Source organism: Rhipicephalus sanguineus, chromosome 11 (genome assembly GCF_013339695.2).
Source record: "Rhipicephalus sanguineus isolate Rsan-2018 chromosome 11, BIME_Rsan_1.4, whole genome shotgun sequence".
Classification (NCBI taxonomy): Eukaryota; Metazoa; Arthropoda; class Arachnida; order Ixodida; family Ixodidae; genus Rhipicephalus; species Rhipicephalus sanguineus.
The window spans coordinates 85,983,065-86,006,458 of NC_051186.1; the positions used below are offsets into that span (position 1 = coordinate 85,983,065).

Genomic DNA, 23,394 nt, shown 5'->3' on the forward strand with positions numbered 1-23,394 from the left:
AAAAACTTTATTAGAGGATGTCCGGCGTCATTGAGCGGGGTGGGGCTACAAGCACCCCGGCCTAGGCGAATACCAAACGTGCAGCTCACGGCCTGAGTGCTCAGCGCTTTTTTCCACAAGCTCATTTTTTCTACAAGCTCATTTTTCCCGATGCCACCGCCAGATGGCGTACATGTCTCACGCAGCGCTTCCTCTATTTTATCAATGCCAGCCAGATGCAGCCGATTCAACATAGAGGAGGCGCTGTCTGAGGCAAGGCAAAACATAAATGGCAGAAGACTATCGTTTTTAGACGACATTTGCAGCGATGCACGCAGATGCGCGGCCAACTTTTTTTCTTGATTTTCTCAGAACTGATATTTTTGGCATTTTTCCGCACACGAACAGTCATAACTTTCTTGCTGAAAAAGATTTTTTATTGAAACATAGCACGCTTCCTTATCACATTAGTAGGTGTGCAATTAACCTTAATAAGCAAAATCGTGCCACAAGTTTTTATTACGGCTGCCTGTAACACGAAAGTGCCTGTAGTGTCAGTGCATAATTTTTTGGCTATTTACTCACTATGTATAAATACATAGTGATTAAATTTAATATTCGTCTGATCTCATTTGTTTTGGTTCATTGCACTGAACAAAGCTTCTTTTATGTCCCTACAAAAAATTCGGGTTTTTATTGAGAGGAATTTGAGTCAGGAGTGTTCACGTAGGCCCATTTTTAATAAAATTAAAAGCTGCGAAGGTCCGCGCATTGCCTTACGGACCCGTAGTGGGTACCTCGCCAACTCGCAAAGGAAGAATTATGCCGTAGTCGGCACTTCGCAACTCTACTTGCATAGGCATTCTAGGAGTTTGAAATGGTTGATTCACAGGCGCACAGATTTCCTTTCCTTGCGGCACGGTTTAGCTGTCCACCGAGAACCGAAGCCATGGGCTAGCGATTGAGAAGGCGATGCGAACGGAACCCGATTACGCTATCGCGTTCTACTCTTGAAGGCGAAACTCAAGCGTCCTCCAAGTTTTTAGTGCTGGCAGCATGCAGTGATTGTACGCTTTCCACTTTAGGGACAGCGTTAAATTACCTGTCACTATTTAGGAATGTCTGCCGTAAGTGCTCTCGTCCATTTTTATTCTTCGGTAGATTGCCTTTCAATCAGTAGGACGCCTTGTCAGTACTTGTCTTAGGCATACATGATTTTTACAGACTGTAGAGGTCGGTTGTCAATCTTGAACGCTTCCTCTTTCGCTAGGCTATTTAGCCCTATTTTAGTATATTCTCGGTTTAGGTAATTGATCATTTTTTCATAATTCATCGCCATCGTTGCTGAAGAACACCACTATACCTAGGTATATTTATACCTATTCCTTTCCAATGTAGTCGTTTGAACACTTCCTCTAAGCATTCAGTGAACAACATTGGTGACATTGTATCTCCATGCCTGACATCTTTCTCTGCTGGAATTCTAGTGCTTTTTTTATGGAGGAACAAACTAGCTGTGTAGTCTGTGGATATTGGCTGACGTACTTATACGTTCCAAGTACTCGTTGGTGACGCGATGCTTCCAAGACTGCTGACTTGTCACCGAGTTGAATGCATTTCCGTAGTCTATGAAAGCTTTATAAAAGAGTTCGTTGTACTAAGATTTCTCAATGACGTGGTTGATCACGTGGTTGTGATCCATTGTAGAGTACCGCTGCACAAAACCGGATTGCTCCCTAGTTTGGTTAAGGTGAACTGTTTCTCTTAGTTTGTTTAAAGTTACTTTCAATACTTTGCATAGTACGGTATGTAAGCCGATGGTACTGAGAGTAAGCTGACCACCAGTACGCACCTAAACACGAGGAAAATATCGCGCGATAGTCGACCCCAGGATACGGTGGTTTGTAATATTGGTGGTAAGCAACAAGGTCAGTGATCCGACAATCAGCGATCGCACAGATAAGGCTGATAGTGTGTATGCAGCTCTAAGCAAACAGCTAGCGTAGCAGACGTCGCTAGCACACGAGTGGGCTATGATACATGATGCAGGGAATCTTGTTATTTCTAGCCTATATTAGCCGCTACCATGTCTACGGTGTCAACGCTCGGTCGACATTATTGAAAACATTGCAAGAATGTACATGGCCATGCACGAAACAACACGATCATACCTCACTCACTTTTTTCCGCTTCCCAGAACGTGGTCTTCATTTTCCGAAATGTGGGTCATTTTCATTTTATCATCGACTTCCGTATCAACCGGAATCCGTGCACCCATTTCCAGCATCTTAACCGGACCGTCTCACGTAGGCTACACACTCGCTTCCGGCGCGCTACTCACAATTGCACAGCACCAACGTGTAGAAAACGAGGGAAATGAATTTATCGAATACGTCAGCGTATGAGGAGGGTAAAAAAAAATGAATGAGAAAGGAACCAATAAGCAAGACTACCACAAACATCTGGATTTCGTTTAGCAAAGAGAAGAAACATCTGTAGGTGAATGCACTAAGCTTTTCGCTCGTGAAGGTGAATGACATTGGCCAGGCTACGTTGCCAATACTAAGACCATCAGAGTCGGTTTGAACTCGCTAATGCTTGGTGGTTTAGCCTATGCCGAGCCGAGCTCGTGCAGGGGCCGAAGAGGATGCGCTGTTTTTGCGCATCTTCAATAACCACCTGTATCTCTCAAGATGCTTCCTGTTTTTAGAAAAATCTGTTCACTTCTAACAAAATTTCAAGTTGGGATGGTTGGAGCTTGTTAATTTTTGAAGAAAAACAGCGCACAAAAAAAAACACATTGTCAAAAAAGAGAGGGAAGACACACAGCGCTGTGTGTCTTCGCTTTCTTTTTTTGTCTACTTTTTTGCGCGTTGTTTTTCTTCAAAAATGTTCATCTCCAGCCACTGCGATCTCAGGGTGGAATCGGAGCCTTTCGCGTCCGTATCGTCGACAGGAATCGAGAATCGTGGGGCTGAAGAACAGAGTGTGGCGGCGGCACCTGTCTCGGCCTGTGGTGGCGGATGGCGAGACGGCGCCGCGGGCTCACGGCAGACGAACAAGCGGAGAGGCGTCGACAGCCGAAACGCGTGTACCGACAGCCAAAGCTTGACGATGCAAAAATGGATAACGAGGCTTGAGACCCGGAGTCCGAGGAATAAGGCCGATGTCTTGAGTTGCTCACACCGGAGGAACGAGCGGAGTGGAGTCTACAGCAGCAAACTCTATTATAACTTCACTGGTAATCCGTCCCCGTATGAATATTGCGTCCTCACGAATTTTGTGAATTCTCGGGGGTTTTAGGTGGGGGAGAAAGAGTCAGTAATTGATATTTAAGAGAGAGGATCGTAGCATGAAACTGGTGGCGCTACCTGTTGTGTAATGCTGGTCTAGGCCTTGGAAGTTCTCGCGCCTGAGCTGCCTGGCACGAAGAGTGCTGCCTGGAAGCGGCGAGCGTGTGCGACAACGCGGACGAATAAAATCTGGAAAAAAAAATTCAAGAACCGATATTTTGAAACTTTCCGTGCACATTGCTGCCTTACTGTTCGATGGTGCTCTTAACTGACCCGTCCAGGTTCATCATCATCACGAAGCTTATGTTACAAGCAACGCCGTCCTTGATCTTACGGCCTTTGGGTCTATACAAACGCATTTGTGGGAATCCTTTTGGCATAATGATGGCGTCGAATAAATTTCAGCGAACTCTTTCACATTTTATCTTTACCCATTCTAGCGGTCTCAAAAGAATGGCAAGGTACGCTTCCGTACGCCTTACGTGTTACTGATGAACAAGAAAACAATAAGCGAAATCGCTACGTGCTTATTTCATCGGTGAAACTTGCAATATCAAGCGCGGCTATTCTTTTATCGCCCGTGATTCATCGTTCATCCTCGTTTCATTTCTGAAGACCGGTATCGTCTGCTATGACTGGCTGACTGCACCAGAAGTAGGACACGTAGATAGCCTTGCCAGAAAGCGTAGCCAGTACCGAACGCGAAAGGCTGTTCCTGAAGAGATATGGTAGCGACATGGAAGTAGAAATTGCGATACACATGCTCGTAGCAAAAAGCTACAGAGAGGAAAATCTTGCAAGCTGAAATTCCTATGAATTTTCTTGTAGTATTGCGCTAGAAACTGGTGAATGGCAATGTTGCCTTCCTTGACCCTTCCTCCACCTAGCGGAATTCTGCGCAACTCATTTGCCTCCGAGTGATGCCGTTTTCGTGCGTCAGCGCTTCAGTATACTTAAAGAAGTGTACGACCGGGCTGCATGGCACGTATGCTGGTTTAAAGTAGTTCATTAAGCACTTTACAGCGTTGTCGTCTATAGCTAGGATCTCGGAGAATTTTCGTGTCCGTCTACAAAAAAACGCACCGAGACGCGACCGTAGGTCATCCTACACCGGCGAGTCACCAGCGCGCATGTAACGGGCTTCTGCATGACAATGAGTGGTGGCGTAACGCCGCTCCGCGTTGCGCGGACGCTGGCGCGCCTACACTAGAGCCGTATATTCCCTTTCGAAAACAATGGCCTCTGAAAGTGCGCACCGGCAGGAAACCTGCCAGCGCGCAATCTCGGAGGCCACGCTTCAACTGCGTCGTGACCGAATCGTTATCCATTGGCGCTAGTAAGCGTCATGTCGCATTACTTCGCTTGACTATACGGCTCTGGCCTACACCATTGGCAAAAGCGCACCTTCGGTGCAGTTTTTCGAGAGCCATGGTAAAAAAAAATAAAACGGCGCTTTTGCAAACACAAGACGAAGGAAAGAAGAGACGCACACGTTCCTTCGTCTTGTGTTTTAAAAAGCGCTCTTTTATATTTTTACCATGGAATCTCGCCAACTCGCCCAAATTGCGTGTCTTCTTCACTTTCGAGAGCGTTGCATCGCTGTGCCACGTGCAGTTAGGACTGCCGAAGGGCAGCGCGCGTACGTCGGGAGGTGACTAGAATAAAGACGGCAATGTGCGCAACGACGGCTTGCGCAGGTTGGTCAGGATGCAATGTTTCGTTCCTAGGTTTCTTCAACGATCGTAGTCAACCGGCTCCCACACGCGGATCGTGCATTGATTTCCCAAAACTATGTAAAAAATTAGCGCAGCTTGCACTAAGTCGCGCAAGGATGGGTCACACCAGAGTTGGTGGGCTCCTAGCTGGTCCTGGCTTGGTTTTCACCTTCTCACCTCTCTCTTTCTCTTCTCTTGCTATATTATACTATACATGAATATGCTGGCTCTCTTTTTCTTTCTGTATTTTTTGTGTGCTTCTTCCCCCCCCCCCCTCTATTTCTTTCTTTGTCGTTCTATTTTTATCTCTTTCTTCCTTCTCTTCCCCCTATTTCTCTCTTTCTTGCTCTCTCTCTTTCTCTCTGTTGTCTTACTGTAGCCTTCTATCTTTTTCTCTCTTCTGCTCCTTTCTCTCTGTTTGTATCTTTCGTTCTCTCTGTATTCGTTATCCCCTCCTTCTTTCCCTCCTTCTTAGCCTCGCATCTCTTTTCCTCAGCCTCATTTCCATTTCCCAGCTTTTTGTTATACCATGCTATGCATGGCTATGCTATGCTCTGCTAGCGTTCCTGGATTCTCGAGTACATCAATACGGCTGCGCAAGAAAACCACAATAACAACAACAAAAACAACAAAACAAAACACGGACGACGGAGAAGAAGACACACCCAGCGCAATGCCGAGTGTTTTGGACGCTCGCATTCTGATCGTGGGCACGCGGGTTCGAATTTCTCCTCGCCAAGAAATTGTTTCGTCACGAATTTCTCTTTCTAACTCTTTCTCTCTCTCTCTCTCTGTACTAATTCTCTCGCCCATCAGGGTTATTGCGTCCCACGCAGGACAAATCGACGCACGTGTTCTGGGAGTGAAGAAGAAGAGGATGAAGAGAGCACGTGCCGGTTCATGATGATGATAATTTTCTTTGCATGACGCACGGCCAAACTCGAGCATAACAGCTCTGCTGTAAGACATTTCCCGAAGTAGAACACAAAACATCAGTGCGTACCACAGTGACAATAAAGCTGTTGTAGCAGTCACCTAAATGCAATAAAATAAAATAAACGTTTTGTAAAGTGCATTCGAACACGTGAGTTTGTATCGTATGTAACTTCGAAGAGCAAAGGCGTGATGTGTGCATACCATGGGATCCGTGTTTGTGAAGGTTGTCCTACGTTAGGCATGGTATATGTACAGTTTGGCTGAGCAACTACCTTCACAGGTTGACCCGCCGTAGTGGTTTAGCCGATAGGGTGTCGCGCTCGAGGGTGCGGGTTCGAATCCCGGCCACAGCGGCCGCGTTTTGATGGCGTCGAAATAGTGCATCCGTGTACTTAGATTTAAGCGCACGTTAAGGTAACCCAGGCGGTCGAAAATAACCCTGTGTCCCACACTACGGTTTTCTTCATAACCACATCTCGTTGTTTTGGCACATTTTCTCCTTCGATGCCGCGTGACACGATCGTCCGGGCTCGCTGGTGACGCCGACCACCACAAAAGGTATGACACTCGACCAAGCTTCCTCCAAGTTCTGTCGTCCCCGATAACAAGCCTTGTTTATTTAAGGACTCTTTCTGGCTGATTCTTCGGGACAAATGTTTCGTGGTGGCGTTACTGCTTCTTGCCTTTACGTAGCTCTTTCGTCGATGAGAGTTCCACGAATCTTAATCGCGTTCATCGTTTCTCAGTGCACATCCGTGGAATAGAGGAACACGCGTCAAACATACCGTCACCGCCATAGAGTATGTATGCCTCGGCCACTCTGTGCTTCCAACGATGACGTAGGCGAACTTTTACGCTGCAGAATTTTCGCGCGTGGTGCAGCTGCTGCTGGCTTCATTTATATTACCAGCTTGAATTCATTTTGCCATCGGAGCAGCACTTCCCTGAAGGAAAAACACTTACGATTTGTTCATGAAGCATGCCATTTAACCTTTTAACTTTTACGCCAGCCATGAGTATGCGTGTACAGGCTGTATCACACTTGGGGGACGTATTGGAGCGCAATGGAACGCGTTCCGAGTTCTCTCTTAAGTGTGAAACATCCTGTACAGTACGGTAAACTGCTAAACAGAACATTTGAATGTGCGCATTTCATATCGCTGGCCCCCTAACTGCAGCTGGATACGGAGACATTGGTCGTGCACTGGACGAGCCTGTCGAAATGAGCCACCTGTAGGCCTGTGCAAGCCGATGGTTCACGCAAGTCTATGCCTCTAAGATTTTGCAAGAGAGCGAAATGCTGCTTGGCACATAGCCGCTTTCTGTGGCGCACAGCCGCTTTCCGCTGATCACGCGAAACGGCGGATCGAAAAGCTTATAAACACATCCGCTGTTAAAAAAGACTTTCTGGCCAGGCATATGAGATTTAATTGCAGGGTGTGTGATCGGCTAGGAATTGAAATTCTGTGTCAACTACTCGCGTGCTAAACAGCTTTGCTGATGAGAACCAACAGACAATGAAGCCAAGAAGAGTATAGGGGACGTTGTTTTGTAGGAATTACGATATAAATGTGAAGAAATTAAAGTGGACGAAAAGACAACTCGCCTCTGGTAGGGACCGAGCCTTCAACTTTCGAACAATACGTCCCCTTCTTTTGTTCAAACAACTTCGCTGGTCATCCACCTTCAAAGAGTGGAATGGCTCCTCTTATTTTGATTTTTTCCTGAGGCCCTTTGTAGAATACGAACGTGATAATTGCTTAGAACAACGAGAGAAAAATTGCAGTAAATAAGCTTCTGGGCAGCCAACTCGGCGCCAGTCTCGTATCTGCTTTTTCTGTGTGCGCCACATGGCAAGAATCAAGGGTGCAGTTAGAGTTTGCCGCTTTGTACAAAAAAATATTTATTATCGTTGAGGTAAGGGAACTGGCGAAACAAGAGACTAAGTCTCTGGCACGCGTAAACATTTGTGGAGCGTACATTTTTTCACTATCGCACGAAGACCACTGTGAAATCTTCAAATATAACGTGGTTTCGTTGTGAAGAAAGCAAAAAAGAAAAGCGAGTAAACGGGTAGCGAGGTAGCCTTGTGAAGTATTGCAGTTAAGCAGTTCACGATGAAGCTTGTTTCCTCTTAGCCAAGGCCGACGCTTCTTCCCACTCTGCAACGTCCATAGAAACATGGCAGAGGCTGTACATGACCACCAAAATGGGAACCATCGGGAAAGGAAAGCCTGGAAATATAGAAAGAAACAATTGTGTAAATACAGTGAAAGCCGGTACAACTTTTTGAACGAAAAGATATTCGCACGATGCTACAGATTGCTTTAATCTCGCCCCGCCGCGGTGGTCTAGTGGTTATGACGCTCTGCTGCTGACCCGAAGGTCGCGGGATTGAATCCCGGCCGCGGCGGCTGCATTTTCGATGGAGGCGAAAATGTTTGAGACCCATGTACTTAGATTTAGGTGAGAGTTAAAGAACCCCAAGCGGTAGAAAATCCTGGAGTCCTCCACTACGGCGTCTCTCCTAATCATATCGTGGTTTTGGGACGTTAAACCACAGATATCATTATTATTATTAATATTATTATTATTATTATTATTATTATTATTATTATATTATTATTATTATTATTATTATTATTATTATTGCTTTATTCTCAACTACGGTACATCGTGGTGTTCTGCAGTACAGCATAAATGTCAACTACGGCTCATCATGGTACACTGCAACTGGCAGTGTGTAGTACACCATACTGCAGTGCATCATGCTGTACTGCAATTGACATTTATGTCAGCTACAGTAATAGCAACTAGAAATGTCAATTACAGTGCAGCATTGTGTACTGTAGTTGACATTTATGCAGTATGCAGCATCGTGCGAATATCTTTGAAGCAAGAGACGTGCCAAACTGATAGGGTCCTAATGGTCTGAAACGTGCTTTCATTCTTGAGTGTGCCCAATATGCGAGAGCCAAATTTGTTGCGATATTACTCTAGCGCAATAAGATAGGAACGTGCTAATACCCGAAGCGTAGGATTGAAAGCTTTCTGTGGGGCTAAGCGGGAGATTCTGTGCAAACCGATGCAGCTGCGTGTTGGGGGGTTCGCATGCAAAATACGACACTGATGGGATCAAACTTGAAGTTTGTTTGCGTGAGGTTTATGCCTGCAGTTCAGTATATGCCTACAATATAATCACCGGCTAATTGGAGATGTTGAGAGGGGGGGGGGACACGACTCCCCTCCTCCTCCCCAAGGTAGAGCGGTACGGGAACGGAGTGGGGACGAGGTACCTTTGTTCCTTCTTAAGTGACGCCTCTGGTTCATACCCGTTCGATGTCATATAATGATTTGTATTCAAAGTCGGACTTCTGTGCGAGAAATTGTCACGAATGAGGTATAAACACTGCTTGAAACACGGCACCAGGAATATGACATTCTCGCAGCAATATATAGCCGGCAATTTCGAGGAACCCATCAGACACAAGGCATACCTTTTTGTAACATACTCGCATATGTCTTGATGCAATGTCTCGAAGTCTTAAGAAACGCAGAAAAAAATGACTTGAGCTGTAGACGGCGAGCAGCAGAGACTAAAAAATTCATCTATATTTTCTCGCTCTTGCTAGGGCAATCGCATTTGGAAATTTACACGTGGTGATAATTAGTTATATTCGCACTAGTCCAGTTCAAGTTGTAACCAGTGCTCGACTTTAGTCTGTGGAACGACGCGTCTTCGCAAGGGTACGTCATGACTGGTAGCTGAGCGCGTGTAGAAAAAAAAAAAAGAACGGCAGGAGAAAAGGGCATGAACCCTCGCGGCTCAAAGAACAAAAACCAACCCAGAATATCTCCAGCAGGAAGTGGTGTCCAACGTTACCGACACAATCATGTTGTTGTTACACTCAGCACAGCAAAACGCTATGCTGTATCTGTATATATATCTATAGAAGCACAGCGCAAGCTGCGAATCGCACAAAGAACACGGCATACGCTGACGTCCCGCGAATCTTCCTTATACGGTGGTGACGTCCCTGTTGGTGGTGAGGTGGCCCTCTGTCATACCTGGGATGTGCTGATAGAGTCAACACACATGCATATAACTTACAGTAGGATGCAACTTTAAAGGTCTGCGGCATTTTCTCTGTTAAAACGGATGCTTTCGCGAGTAGGTTCATACTTAGAAAAGATAAAGCAGCCTGTACCAATGATTTCGCGCTCTAGATGGACGTCATGAGCCGGGCACGGCCAGTGACGCCGCCTTCCGGCTCATGATCGGGACTATTTCTTTGGTCGTGGAGGCAATCGGCTGTCGCGCTTCGGTTGTCTAGGCGGGGCCTCCCCTGACTTACTAACAAGTAGCATGCGTGCCCCCTTACCGGCAGAATATTACACGACATTCTACACTGAGCTGGTGGAAGAATAGCCCACGTAAAGGCCGCAGCTATCTTGACTCGACTTTCTCCGTCGCCATATGGTGCGCTTTCCTTCACAGGCGCAGTGCACCACTTGATTGCCAATATTATATAATGGTGAGACACTAGTTGACTGATTGATTAGGTTTCTCAGACGGCTGTGAGAGGCAACCACATGGAGGTCTTAAGATGAGTTTCAGAAGTAGCGAATGTTTTTGTGTCACTTTTACCTAAGCTAACTGGACGAACGTCTTATGAGTTCGGTTGCCAAAGCAGCGAGAGTGCCAGATTACCAGAGCTGCCACCGTGGCAGGTTGCCAGGGTTGGCAGAGTTCAGCTGTCAAAGTTCAGAAGTCTAACCCGCGGGCTGGTTTCATCAGCGGAAAACCACAGATACTACTCGAGCCAAGCGGTAGGTTACGCCACGTGGATAGGGGGGCGGGCAGTGATTCGGAGATTGTAAGAGGCATACCGGTTAGGATCCTTCTGCAAATGTTGACGCAGACATCCACTTTTGCCAAGTGAAAGAGGCACGCACAAGTTGTGAGCAAGAAATGCGGAGATCCCAGCAGAGCCTTTGCCGTTCGCATCCTCTCAGGTGACGACAGGTAGCGTTTCTGTGAAATGAGAGAAGATATGAGACTGATGTAAGTGTTGTGAGGTTCCTATCAAATAATGCCGCATTTATTCGCGCCGCTGGGCATGAAAGCATTTATGTGGACAGTCTATTGAAGCCTTGCAGATGTCCGTCTGAACGGCAGTTTCAAGGTGTTAAACTGCGCTGTGACCACTAAGACCTTCGCTAAGTCTCCTGGAGCAGGTATGTCTGTCTTCATTAGCAGGGGCGCCCACTGCGGAGATTAGTTTAGGTGAGCAGGAAACAAGGGGTCAGAATGTTTTTGAGAACGCCTGGGTGTTGCGTGCTTATTTACGATGAAAGGCGATATATACCGACTCCCAAAATTTGCGCCACCTTGCGAGTTTCCTCAGAACGTGAGCATTTCAAGCATACGTGATACGCTCCCTTGATCCAACCTTAAGCCATAGACTTCCATCAAGACTCCGCCGGAGTGATGTTACCGTTCTGTGTAGACTGTGGTTGGGCGTCGCGCTTACCCACGCGTATGCGTTCCGCATACGTGTGGCCGACACCGCCCCCTGTGAACACTGCGTCGAGGAAGGGAAGAATCAACATGTTCTGTGCGACTGCCCGGAATATAGCACACAGGGACAGTCTCTTTGTAATGCTCTTAACAAGTTAGATGACTAGCATCTGTCAGAGGAAAGAATACTGCGTCATCATCCGGACTTAACGCCGCAGAAGAAGGCCCTACAAGCGCTACTAGGCTTCCTGCGATCTACTAGCCTGTCTAAACGACACCAATTTTAACGCTCTCGTGTGTGTGTGGATGTTTACGATTGTTTTTAGGGGCGAAGCTCCTTAAGGCGGCACCCGTTCGTCCCTCGTAGTCGTAGTCGTAGTGCGTAACCAGTCTTACGCTTTGACCTCCAAGGTAGTGCCGGTGGGAGATTTTTCCTGCGCGTTGTTGAACAATAAAAAATTCGCAGCGGTAGCTAAAAGCCGACTTCTTCTGTCTCTCATTCCCATTAGCAGCCATTCTTACCTCCAAGGTAGTGCCTGGTGAGATTTCTCTTGTGCGTGATTAAACAATAAAAATTTTGTTCAAACGCCGTTGATTGATGAAATAAACCAACGAAAGACGCCAGATGTTTGTAAAAGCAAAACGGAAGAACGCCAGATGTTTCTAAAGAAAAACGAAAAGACGCCAGATGTTTTCTAAAGCAATGGTTTTCTAAACAATGAAAATTCACAGCGTACATGTAAAATTAAAGTGAGCTGCAAGTCGTCATAACTCATCGAACCTTTAGTATAAACGCGCCCGATCTCACGTCGGTGATGATGTACTGGGCAGAATTCACGGAAGATTCACGGTTTACCGATGAACCTCCTCAGCTTCGCCCACTCATCATCATTCACTCCGTGGATATGCTGTGATTTTTTTATTGTTATTTTTTAATCTTTCTCTCTGCTTTTTTTCTAATCTTCTATTGCCCAACACCTGATCAGGATAGCATACCGAATATTGGCGCCTGGTTAACCTACTTGCTCTCTTCCTTTCTCTTTCTCACCTTCTCTTTTTCAGGGATATGCTGGAACAACAACATTGCCCAGATAGTGCGCCCTTCGACATTTTTTTAAAAAGCGAAGTTGTTTATCATGTCGTTCCTTGTGGGTCGATCGCAGAAAACTATCATTACCTTGACGGGTATGTGCCACTGCGCGGCTGCCTGAGAACAAGTACAGAGAGGGAGAGAGAGAGAAAGAAAAAAAGAAGCGCACCCTTGACCAGAAGGCGAGCGTCCTAACCACTCGGCTATCCAGGCACGCTAGCGGATCATAGCATAGCCTTGTATAGTATAGTGTAGGAAGGGAGGGGGGAGATGTGAGGGTGAGGAGGAGAGAAAGGATGAGGGGAGAGAGTAAAGCGTAGCACATAAAGAATGAGAAAGAGAGAAATAAAGAGAAAGAAATGCAGAGAGAAAAAGAATAAGAGACAGAGAGAACATGAACGAAAGAGAGATAAAGCAGAGAGAGAGAAAAAAAAGATAATAAGAAAGAAAGCATCGCGTCGTCTAGCGACCAGATACCGCACCACCTGATCAAGCGGCGCATGTGCTGTAGCTAAGCCACGCCCACCGACGGAGACATCGCGAGCAACCTACGCTCTATAGTGCATAGCCTGCTGCGTACTCCCGAGGAGGAAGCCGCGGATCTCGAAGCTAGACGTGTAGATCAACGGGAAGCACGAGCGGCGACGGGCCCGTGCTTCGCTGTGCCAAGCTTTACCCGACTTAGTGCAAACTGCCCGTATTATTTTTATTTTCCGAAATGTAACGTGACTCACTGGGTGAGATAGTGAAGGGGACCATGACTACACTTTTTAATCAAGGACATCGCTGTGGAACATTTAATACAAAACGCCTTCTAAGAGTGCGTGAAGCACTGGAAACGGTAAGAGGTGAAGCACTGCTGCGCGTTGTTTTCAGTAAGGAGTACATTGTATTTGTCAACATTATACGTCGCGAAATTCGCGAAACGAAATTTGAAACTGCGTATTACACAAATTTTTTCGATGACTTCCGTATGTATAGACCACGCGCAACTAACTGCCGACTGTCCCTAGCACGGCTTATCCACTGTCGTCTGACGTGCCAAGTTCGTGTCTCACCTGACGCAATAAAATGCATTGCATCTGTCACGAAAGATAATATGTGCACCTTTCGGTAACTCCAGCGTAACCAAGTCTGCGCGTGGGTATGGGCAGTGCGTTCAAAGCACAACTACCACAACTGCAGCAGGAATAACATTCTGTCGTGAGCGTAGAGTTCCTTACAATTAGGAAAACTGGCGCTGCGACGCTGCTGTATGCATCGGAATGCTGGGATGGGTCGGATCCGGATTGGCATCGCTCACGAAACGCATGGACACATCAGAGGCGCATCTAGTTAGAAGTTTTCCTTGTGTCACAACGGTTAAATTTGTAATGAAGCAGCGCCTGATGAGCTGTCTCTTTTCTTGGCATACTACAAAAAACAAGTTGTGTTTGACTTTGAGAACTTCTGCTTTGACGTACGGCTTTACGAAGCGTAAAAAATGGGGGCCGGCCGCTAAAGTTTCAAGACAGCCGACAAGGTCCTCATTCACTATGCGACAGTTTGTCGTCTGTTTCTTCCTTTCACCGTTTGCTTCTGCGGCGCAGGTTAGTGATTTTTTTATTGTGAAGAGTTATAAAGTTGAACGAGATCATATTATGAAAGTTTTGTTTGATGTAAGCATTGTTTGCTCAGGAGAATCTACGTTTTAGGCCGAACCTCGTTTAATTTCAGCCAGCACAATCGTCGCACACACATGCACCGTCATTCCCATGACGGCGCAGAGCTTCCTGCGAAACTCGCATAGACGGTGCGCCAGATTTCCCTCTAGTTGCTATTGTGAGAAACTCTACGGCTTTTGAAAAAAAAAGATACGATGGTTGAATGGTGAGCAACATGTCTGTATTACAGCGATGCGGTATATAGCATAGTCGAAAGCAAAATTCGTCCGTTTTACGTACGCAAAAACTTCTACCGTGAGTGTGCCAAAGAAATTGGGCAAGCTCCACTATTTATCACTGGTACACAAAAACAAGGAAGAGAACACACAGGCGTCGAACACCAATTAATATTTCTGGACAGACGTAACCAATTATTCAGAAGCAGGCCCGTAGCCAGGAATTTTTTTCGAGGGGGGGTGTGGAACTTGCTGAAAACCTTGACTATTTGAAAAAAAACGCCTATTTTCATGATTTATTTTCGATAAAACACCATGTGTCATGAAAATTTCTGGGGGAGGGGGCTGGCGCCCCCCCCCCCCCCTGGCTACGGGCCTGTTCAGAAGGACCTTAATGAACCGTTAGGATTAAGCCAGTATTAAACACCGGGGCCGCACGTTTCGCTGGCTAACCATCTGAATAGAGTGCTTTGGCGGTTTTGTTGGTATTTTCGCCAGCGCATCGCCGCACATTTGGCGCAACTCAGGAATAGCGAGAAGATCCTAGCAACTACTTTTCGAAAAGCTTCACGAACACCGACTTTATGATGTTGCCACGCCTAGTAGAAAGTGCCATACCTCGAAGTTCTTGACGGGTGTCCACTTTCTGATCTGGATGGTGATTACTTCGAGGGTGATGCCAAGCACACTGAGTGCGCACCATACGGCCTCGTGCTTACGCAGGCTGTGCCATGTGCAGGTGAAGGTGAAGGCCACCACAGCGCCTAAAATCAGCCGGAAGGCGGTGCGAGTTTCACTCATCACGGGCTCGTAGATGTACCTGTAGGTACGAAACAAAACAGTTATGTTGCGTGACTCTGCGAGGCGAGAACCATGATCTGATTATGAGGCAAGCTTTAGTGAGGGACGCCGGATGAATTTTACCAGCTGGGATTTCTTAAAGGGTCCGTGAAACGTTTTCCGAGGTAAACACTCAATGGCTTCGTTAAAGGAGTTTATTGCCTCAGGAATTGTCTGCCGCAAAATTTTTTAGACTCCTTCAAGTACGAGCGGAGTTAGAGCGATTTGTCGCACGCTTTAAGCGCTTTCTCTCTCCTTTCATACTAGCGAGCTCGCTGAAAGCTACGCAGGGGCGGGGAGGGGGATGAGGAGGGGCCAACAAAAACCTACGCCCGTTCGTGAGCACGCGTCGCGATCTTGAGCACTTTCGTTTTAACGCGATAGCGTTAAAGAGCTCCTATCGCAGAAATTCCGCCGTCGGCGTCGGCGCCTGCACCGTTGGGTGTGAGCGAAAAATCATCTTGTCCGTGACCGAAAAATCGAAAAAGCTGCAAATAAATAAATGATAAAAATGTTAAAAAAATGATAAAAATGAGTGAGCATCGAACCCAGGCCGTCTGCGTGGCAAGCAGGTGTTCTACCACACAGCCACGCCTTTTTTTTTTTTCTTTATTGCCTTGCATACCAAGACTATTTACATACTCACAAAAAAAGGGGTAGAGCTATACAATTACAAAGTGAAAATATGAACCGTCAGCACTGAGCTGACTACAATCAAAACTTTGGCATGCGCAACAATAGTTCCACTCGTGAAATCCACTCTGGTGCGTCATCCTGCCCTTTCAGCACTTCAAGAAAACGGCACACTGATTTCTGTACGGGAATATTTCCACACAGCCACGCCTTTGCTTGGATCTGCACTGAAAGTAACTTTGATGCTTCCCAAAAATATGCGTCCTGTGTACGGGTGTCACAGTACGAGATGTAATATGGCAGTAATATTGCGTGGTACAAGCGTACATTGCCATCGGGCGTCACACCACGTCAATATCATAACGACTTGGTGGTTTAAAGACAGCCACCCATTACAAAAGGCACACACATTACTGCGCGTATTCCCTTAAGACCACGTAGTGGGTGCATCGCAGCTTCGAAAAAGGTTCTCGCGCATAATTGCTCCTGGTTTAAAGCATGCTACCCATTACATAAGGCACACACCTTATTGCGCGCATTCTGTTAAACACTCGTAGTGTTCGAAGTGCGCACTAGGGGCAGGATATCGCTATCGCGTTCAACTCTTAAAGGCGAATCTTAAGCCTCCCCCAATTTTTTTTTTGCTCGAGCGCGTGGCTTACAATCGGGTAGAGTGACCTAGAATAGGGGGAGTGTCCAAAGCGCCGCGCGAATACATGGGAGGAGCGAGGGCCTTTTGCGGTGAACTTCCGCGCCGCGGCGCTGCCGTGCCGGACCCGTGGGCTTTCTCCGCGACGGAAGCCGCGTCAAAGCGGCGAGCGTCTGCTACGCGCGTGATATTTTGGCCGCTAGTAGCTAAAATTGCAGAAATTTGGGCAATATTTAATACTACATCACTGCAACATAATACTGCAGCGACTCATCACACAGAGCACGCGTTTGTGTGTTGTGAAACGGGGATTTTGTATATATCCTTTCAGCTGGCTTGTCACCGCATTGGTCCACACTTCCGCGGCTGTTTGAGGAACGCGTCCTGCGCGCAATTCATCGTGAGAAAAGGCGCTTAACTTACTTTCGTGTGGAATGACGAACGTAAACTTGCTGCAGGAAAGAATAAACTGGAGATAACCAGGAGAACGTAGCACATATGCACGTAGTAACTAGCTCATGCATGCTAACGCGTTTGCACTCTTCATATCCTATCTTTTATTTCGTGCATTGGATTGGTTTTACAAGGCTGCCTCCGGCGCTCTGCTGTTTCAAGCCATTTATTCATGCGAAGCCGAATGTGTCAGTCGGCGTGGCCGCGGTACCAAAAGTAAAAAACTACTCGCATAACTCGCGTCTCGTTTACTTGGTATACACGAAAATTGGCACAGAGGGGCAGAATGTACGTATGCCCAACACGACCGATAGGTCATGGCATGTATGCCATGCCATGCTATCGACATGCAACTTGACATGCTTGCCATTTGCGTAACGACTAACAATAATCATATGGTGTGTGGCGCGCAAACCCGCTTTCTGTATCCGGAAATATAATTCTGACGATGTGTGGTCTGACGATTTGTTTCCGTCAGGTTATAAAATACTTGGTGGTCACCAATATCGATGTCAACATTTTAAAGTTACCCATACATTTTGAAGAACTGACCGCATAGGTAAAATGTATCCGAAAAAATTACATGAAAAAGAAAGAACATGGTCTCTTATGCATTCGCCTGAGAAGACTCGAAAAAGAAAGCCTTTTTTTTTTTCGTCAGTCGATGCATTGATCCTCCCTCGCCCCTCTCCGAAAGCTTTCTTCTGTACATAACGTGCTTTCGGACTGCGGACAGGATCGAAAGCATTGCAAGCTTTCTGCACCTCACCTGCTTTTACATTGCCTCTGTGATCGGCCCCCGATCACGGAGGCAATGCAAAGCGACCGTGTCATGTAATGGCGTCATCATATGACGTCACGTTGAATGACGTCATAGTACCGTCACAAGTTCTGTCGACGTCATCGCGTGATGATATTGTGCATCACTCGTGTTGGCTACGCGGGACGCCGACGGTCAATTTTCGTGTTTGATGAGGCATCTAAGGCTCTACCTTAAAAAAAAAACAAGACAAATCAAAATAAATGAAACGATATCAGTGCATCATCGTGTATATGCCTCACTTCACGTTACGAGCGATCGCCCGAAAACAAACGTGATTCTCAGTTCAGAGCAGCTGATTGCACGCGTCTGCGGGACAAAAGAGGCTTGCTTTACCCGTCTGGTCATCTCTTTATATTTATTCAAGAGATGACCAGACTCACTATTTAAGTACTCCGGAGCTTCAGCACGAAATTGTGGTGGACATTGAGGTCGTCAGGAAAAAGCGGGAAATTGCGGTCGGGTGCCCTGTTGGCGCGCACTCAACTGCCGCGGAAACAATTGTATTTTATGTAACTACTCGTCCACATCTTTTTGTAAAGTCTCTGAACCGGGCGAACGCTAACCTCCGAGAACCGTGAAAACATCTGAAGTTGAGAACGAGTTGTTTGAAACTGTTTTCATTTCGTATAGTGAAGGCTTGAAGCAATGCACGCATCTCGCGCGAACGTTTCATACTGACGTCAGCGATCCAATGCAAAGTGCATTTTTTTGCATTTTTTCTGGCTAGATACATAAGGGATCTCTGCATTTTAACAATTTTCTAAAGTGATTGAGATATTACACTTCTATTTGTCGATTTCTTGCCGTATTTTCGTTCAGGCAGCTTGTACAGCAAGAATGGGGGAATTTGTAACTTTGTTGCGTGATATCTGGATATTTGTAAAGCAACTTCTATACTACGCCTTTTATGCAAAATCTTGTGGAATGAAGTTAGTTTACCTGGCATTGCTCTTGTTTCAAATGTTTGCGCACAGTGAACCTTGTTGTACGCTACCTCAGAAGCAAAAACATAAGCCAACAGCATTGAGGTCGTATGGCCGTCTCTACTCTTTTTTTTTCTTTTTTTTTTGTTTCCCTTGCGTCTTCCCGGTGTGCTCCGTCCATAATAAAGAGCTAGTGGAGGCTACTGAATTGTCGAATAAAGCGGTGTGCGTATGGCTAGCAAACCAGTGGCGACCATGAGTAAAAAGTTCGTAGTGTGAAGCGGTCACTGCGCGCAAGTACTTCAGCTGACTGCGCGTGCAATTTACTTTTTTTTATTACTCTTAATTCGAGCATGCGTGATGCTATTGCCCGATTACTCGTGCGAATAAGGATTTTGTTTTCGTTCTTTGCGTGTGCGTGTCCGTTTTGCGCGTTTTTACACACGCACCAACGTTCTCGAACTCTGTGACTGGAACTAGGCCACGCTGATGCCGCTTGACACATGATTTTTTGCATTCTGTTGTTGCCCCAGCACTAACACAACGCTAAAAGATGGATAAACTCCATTCCGCACCGCATTATAAAAGTTAAGTAGACTTCAAGTGCCCTGTGTGGAAACGCGGCGCAGAAAACTACAGCGCGTAGCAGACGCCCCTCGCTTCCCGCGCGCTTCCCGAGAGCGGAAAGCCCACGGGTCCGGCGCAGCAGCGGCGCGGCGCGGGAGTTCACGGCAAAAGGCCCACGCGGGAGCCGGCGCTTTGGACACTCCCCCTATTCTAGGTCACTCTAAATCGGGGTGATCGCGAGCGAGCGTGTGGGCACGTGGCGGCATCGCGCGGCGGCCGCGGAAACTATGCAGCACTCGTTACTCAAATCAGCCAATGGCCCTGGACTTTGGGTTAATGGCGCGGTCATTTGAGTGTATGTCATCATTTTTCCAGAGAACAGCGATCAGTTTCTAGCTGACTATGAGAATTAATTGTAAAAATCCAGGCCGTGAACTGCGCTAGAACGTTTGGCTCGCATGTTCTCAGGAGCCTCGACTATCGATCGACAGCGTTTTCTGACCGTGCTGAAAAAGCGTTGCAGGGTCCCTTTAACACATGCGCTCTACCTGAGTGCTCTAGCTTTTGTGTATTATTCACCTAGCTACGGTGGCAAGTTACCTGTTTGTAAGGACCGTATAGTAATGGTACATTCGACTGGCCATTTTCCAGCTTCTTTCATAGCACCACGCCCCGAATCAGAGCGCTGTGAGGCGCTCCGATTTAGGGTACTTTGACCACGGAGAGCGACCGAATTCTGGTCACGTGACTGTCGCGCCTAATCTATTTGCAAGAGAAGGCGCGGTAAGGTGTTTCCTCTTCCGGCCTCCCATTACTCTGGCGAGTGGCCGTACGTTCGGCTCGGACACGCGTCATCTGGCTCGGATCAAGAGCGGGCTCGGCACTGTTGCTGTCCGAGTCAGAGTGGGGTGGCCCTCAGCCGAATGTACCATAAGAAGCAGAATGAGAGAGGCAATGCACCGTGCCTTTTCAAAACCGTGTGCACTTACAGCCAGTCGAATGCCCACCTCACTTCGTTTCGCATCGCATCCACCCACATCTCAATGCTTTTTCACATATATATGGTTCATACAGAAGAAAACGGCTCCAGAGAACACTAGAGAGATGAAAAGGGAGAGAGAGATAATGGCAGGATTGCAATCGCCTCCGTGTACCTTATCTTATCTCTTATGTTTTCTGGCGCTGCTTGCTCCTGTAATAAAGCAGCTATCTCAACAATACTTTCAGTCCCTTATAATTAGGGCTGCGTCTTTTCGGACTTTATTTCCCTTGAAGTTCGGAGTGTGTTTTTCAGAGTTTATTTTTTGGGAGAAAATTCAGCGTTTAGGAGTTTATTTCACGTGTGGGATGCCGTATCGATGGAAGGACGCATCCCAACATAAAACATAACAACTGTTTATTAGCGAAGTAGCAGCAGCGGGGCGAGCATACCGACGCTGCGCTCAGTAGGGTAGCGAAGCAGTGATCTCTTCCGAGCTTGGCAGCTTGGTTTTATAGCCACCGTCGGTGACGTAAGCTTCCGGTGACGCTGTCCCTTATCTGAGGCGTGGTGTAGCATGCAGCCGTGTCACGCCGGCCTAGATAGTGACGAGGCGGAGGCTGCGCCGGTTTGTGCGCACTGTGTCGCCACATCACCCCCCCGCGGAGTGCAGAGCCCTCAGGGATCTGTAGAAATCTGGGAGGCGTACCAGACGTCCAGAGCGTGTCGTGACCGGAGCGGGCTGCGACGTCGGCGGCTGTGGATAGATGCCTGTGGTTGGAGTGGCGCTGTCCGGCTCGTTCGAAGCGATGTATGCGGGCTTGAGCCGGCCAATGGAGACGCGGACGTCGTTTCTGTTCAGGCGCAGAGTGAAGCTATTGTTGTCGCGATGGACGACCAGGTAGGGTCCGCTGTAGGGTGGCTGGAAAGGCCTGCGGACGGTGTCGTCGCGGAGGAAAGCGTGCGTGCACGTAGCTAACTCCTTGAACACGAAACGTGTAGGCTTGCAGTGGTGGGCTGCAGGTGACGGGCGTAAGGCGGCGATGGTGCGTCGGAGCCGGGCGACGAAGTCGGTGGGGTCTGACGTCGTAGTGCTCGATGGCAGTGCGGCGAGGAATTCACCTGGGAGACGGAGTGGTTCCCCGTAGACGAGCTCTGCTGGTGTAGCGTGGATGTCCGGCTTGAAGGTGGCGCGAAGACCGAGGATGACGGCTGGGATGGCCTCGAGCCAGGTTGAGTCTGGGTGGCACATAATGGCTGCTTTGAACTGTCGGTGAAAACGCTCAATCATTCCGTTGGCACAGGGGTGGTAACTCGTGGTGCTCAAGCGTTCGAAACCGATGGTCAGCCCGAGGAGCCTGAAAAGGTGCGACTCGAACTTTCATCCTTGGTCGGTGGTTACGCGGCGGGGGGCGCCGAAACGAGCAATCCAGCCGGTGAAGAAGGCCGAGGCGACGTCTTCCGCGGTGATTCCTTCGAGGGGCCATGCCTCGGGCCATCGAGTGTACCGATCGATGGCGGTGAGGCAGTAGCGATAGGGTCCAGCAGGGGGAAAGGGTCCTATGATGTCGAGGTGGACGTGCTCAAACCGACCGGAGAGCTGAGTGAATGTTCCGAGTGGTGACGTGGCGTGCCTGGTGACTTTAGCGCGTTGGCATTGAATGCAGGAGCGCGCCCAGGTGCGACAATCCCGCTGCATGGAGGGCCAGACATAGCGGTCAGCGACGAGGCGTGTAGACGCGCGTATGCCGGGATGGCTGAGGTTGTGGAGCTGGTTGAAAAGCCCACGGCGATGGGACAGGGGCACATAGGGCCTGCTTCGTCCAGTCGACATGTCGCAACAGATTGTGGTTGTCGACCCTGGAATGGGGACTTGTTGCAACTGTAGTGAGGACCTGCCCTTGAGAAGTTCCTGCAGTTCGGCGTCCGTAGTATGAGCCTCGGCGAGGACGTCCGCTGTTATGTGCGCAGAACTGATGGCTGCTACACGTGAAAGCGCGTCGGCGACCACGTTGTCTTTGCCGCTTACATGTTGGATGTCGGTGGTGAACTGTGCAATGAACGAGAGTTGGTTCTGCTGTACAGGCGGGAGTTTGTCGCGACGTTGAGAGAAGGCGAAGGTAAGAGGCTTGTGGTCAGTATAGATGGTGCAGTTCTGTGCTTCGAGAATATGGTGAAAGTGTTGCACTGCTTCGTATGTCGCCAGAAGTTCTCTGTAATAGGCTGGCAAACTTGTCGGGGCGGTGGTCGTGGTTTCGTCAGCGGAACTGGCGGTTGAAGGGGTCGTTTTCTGAGCTGCGAGTTTCTTGGAGAAGAACGCCAAGGGATGCCAGGTGTTGTCCACGCGTTGCATAAGGGCGGCGCCGATGGCGAAGCTAGATGCGTCCGTGAAGAGTCCCAAGGGAGCGTCTGGCACGGGATGGGTGAGGAGCGTGGCGGTGCAGAGGGCTGCTTTGCAATCTTCGAAAGTTTTTGCTAACGTCGGTGTCCACGTGACGGGTTGGTTTCCTCGTAGGCAAGCCAAAGCATCATGGAGGGGAGCCTGGTAGTCGGCTGCGTGTGGCAAGAAACGCCTGTAGAAGTTCAGCATGCCGAGAAAACGGCGAAGGTCTTTAGCGGTGGCGGGTTGAGGGTAATTTTGCAAGACGAGATGCGTTGGGGCAAGGGCCGAGTTCCCTCAGATGAAACTTCGTGGCCGAGGAAGCGGACGACGGAAGCGCCTAGCGTGCTTTTTTGGATATTGACGAGTAGACCGTGGTCATCGAGGCGTTGGAACAGCAGACGAAGGTGCCTGTGGTGCTCTTCGGCGTCGCGGGAGAATACCAGTATGTCGTCAAGGTAAACGAAGCAGAAGTCGAGGCCGCGGACGACTTCGGCGATGAAGCGCTGAAAGGTTTGTCCAGCGTTCCTCAGGCCGAAGCTCATGAAGGGAAACTCGAACAAACCAAAGGGAGTGATGATTGCCGTTTTCGAGACGTCATCCGGATTGACGGGTATCTGTGTGTAGGCCTTCACCAAGTCTAGCACGGAGAACACGTGGCAGCCATGAATGCGATGGGCGAAGTCCTGTATGTGGTGGACGGCGTACCTGTCCGGGATGGTGCGCACATTGAG

General features: G+C 48.1%; 1 protein-coding gene across 20 annotated transcripts in view; it reads right to left on the reverse strand.

Annotated features, from left to right (window-relative positions):
- Window positions 1-7,816: 7,816 nt before the first annotated feature.
- LOC119373848 (protein-cysteine N-palmitoyltransferase HHAT) overlaps window positions 7,817-23,394 on the reverse strand; it is a 120,580-nt gene continuing 105,002 nt past the window's right edge. For 15 of the 20 annotated variants that reach the window (XM_049410941.1, XM_049410934.1, XM_049410936.1 and 12 more), the window contains 3 exons: window positions 15,032-15,233; window positions 10,814-10,958; window positions 7,817-8,157 (listed from right to left, as the gene is read on the reverse strand). In XM_049410941.1, the coding sequence (XP_049266898.1) occupies window positions 8,036-8,157; window positions 10,814-10,958; window positions 15,032-15,233 (469 nt within the window). In that variant the 3' untranslated portion in view covers window positions 7,817-8,035. The remainder of the gene's footprint in view (window positions 8,158-10,813; window positions 10,959-15,031; window positions 15,234-23,394) is intronic. The other 5 variants (XM_049410939.1, XM_049410942.1, XM_049410937.1 and 2 more) reach the window with 1 other exon arrangement.